Source organism: Nanorana parkeri, unplaced genomic scaffold (genome assembly GCF_000935625.1).
Source record: "Nanorana parkeri isolate BGI_ZX_2015 unplaced genomic scaffold, ASM93562v1 scaffold456, whole genome shotgun sequence".
NCBI classification, from domain to species: Eukaryota; Metazoa; Chordata; class Amphibia; order Anura; family Dicroglossidae; genus Nanorana; species Nanorana parkeri.
Genome location: NW_017306724.1, coordinates 79,798 through 81,949, shown reverse-complemented (window position 1 = coordinate 81,949; position 2,152 = coordinate 79,798). Strand labels below are relative to the sequence as shown.

General features: G+C 40.1%; 1 protein-coding gene across 1 annotated transcript in view; it reads left to right on the top strand.

Moving 5' to 3' along the window:
- The window catches only part of ATP6V1B1 (ATPase H+ transporting V1 subunit B1), a 71,739-nt gene that overhangs the window by 63,444 nt on the left and 6,143 nt on the right, over positions 1–2,152 (top strand). Inside the window, exon 8 of the mRNA XM_018560470.1 lies at positions 685–782. Coding sequence (XP_018415972.1) covers positions 685–782 — 98 coding nt within the window. The remainder of the gene's footprint in view (positions 1–684; positions 783–2,152) is intronic.

Here is a 2,152-nt window from a genome sequence, read left to right as displayed (position 1 = left end):
TGGCATCATTTATTGGCCGGCACCTGCTAGAAGACTCTAGCAGGTGCCGGCCAATAGGAAACAGTTGGGTGGAGTTAGCTGTCACTGCAAGCTCCGCCCAATTGTTTTCTTTTTTACATTTCTTTTTTAAAATGTTTTTCCTTTTTTTTACCGTATTTACATATACGTTTTAAAAAATATTTTTTCAACATATTTTTTTTTACTCTTTTCATTGAATTGCTATTCATTCACTGCTGTTCGGCCTCTATGTAAATAGAGGAGAAGGACAACGAGTGAGCTGCCGGAGCTTCGGCTCAGTCGATTCAGATGTGGGATCGGTTGAGTTGAAGTCCTTCTTCACTACTTCTGAAATCAGCTGAACTGAGCACTTCATTTCGGCTGGGTTATTCACTCGGCTGCCTCCGGCAGCTTTGTGAATAACTCCCTTAGTCTTTTTCTTCTATGTACCTATGTTACTCGGTCACTAAAGATAATAGACATTATGTGGTGGTCATATACATGGTCAAGACAAAGTGACTGCAAATAATTTTTTTTATATAACTATTCACTATCACAACTCACTCTACATGCTAAAATCTATAGAGAACAGGATAGGAGGACACCAGTGTCACTGCCTAGATTTGTTTTATAGAGACCATGTGAACCAGGACTGAACTGAATGTCAGCAATCTTGTCTCATGACAGGTCAATATGGAGACTGCCAGGTTCTTTAAATCAGACTTTGAGGAGAACGGCTCTATGGACAATGTGTGCCTCTTTCTGAATCTGGCCAACGACCCAACGTAAGTACATGGAAATGGTGAAGCATTTTTTCACACTGAGGTTGTGCTTTAAACTAACAGGTCCCATAAGCTTTTGGGCAGTTATAAAAAAAAAACATAGGTTTTAAAAGCCCCATTTTCCTTCCCAGGAGACCACAATGCCATAAATGAAACACCACAGTCCTGAATAAGAGAAGCTTTAAGTAGAACTGTGGCCAAGCTATGGAGATTTAATTATCTACTGTACAGTATATATTCTTAACAAGCTGCAGGCACTGTAAAGCAATTCATCCTTATAATCCACAACAGAAGCAGTGAAGTTCTTCAAGTTGGATCTCCGAACTCTGCTTTCTCCTCTTTCCCTTCTTGTTAAGAACATATACTGTACAGTAGATAGCTTGGCCACAGTTCTACTTGTGTTTACATTAGAGCAATCTGTCTCAAACAGGGTTCCTTTAAAGGTTGCCAGGGCAATTTTTGCTTCTAGGATACGTGATCACTGATACAAATCATGTTTAGCTACCTGTAATGGGGGGCATTCCTCACACTGATCATTACTTTAGAAGTATACCTTTCACTGACCATTACTGTAGGCAGCATTCTTCAATTTGACTACCAATGTAAGGAGCACTTTTCCCGCTGCCAAATACTGTATGCAGCAATCATCCCATTGACCACCAATGTGAGGAATATTCTTCCCACTGGCCACCAATCTAAGGAGCATTCTCCCCACTATCCACTAATGTAAGGGGTCCTTGCTCCATTAACCACCATTTTAAGGGGCCCTTTTTCACTGACCACCAGTATAAGAGTATCTAATTTCATTATTAATATTGAAAATAGTTCTGGTCAAGGTGTTGATATAATAATTATTAGCAGAGGTTCCATGACACATGAAAGTTATTACAAGGTTTCCACTTTGTTAAAAATGTTGAAAAAAGCTGCATTAAAGACTAGAAGGCTGACAGGCTACCAAGTCACTGCTGGTGGGGGAACAGAATGATCCACTGAGAGAATATTAAAGTGAAAGTGTTTTTGTTAAAAATGTTGAGGATAAATTGCTCATCTGCCTGCAGTTGCAGAGGTCAGTGAGGGCTTGTGTTTAAGTTTGTGAACTGCTTGTTAAGAGTGTTTAAAAATGTTAAAGGCCATAAGCTGACCACGGTTCTACTTTAGGTGTGAGGAATAAGTGTTCAGTTTCAAGTGTCAGGGGGTGTATTGTAACCCTTTTTAAACACCTGGGTTCGGCACCAGTAGCCCCAAGCCAGGTGTTGGTTGGTGCTGACACCCAATGTACCGGATATACTGTATATCTGTAATTCTGAAATCACAAACCTCACTGCATGAAAGAGGTCAGTTCACATTCAGGTAATTCCCATATTTCAGATCAG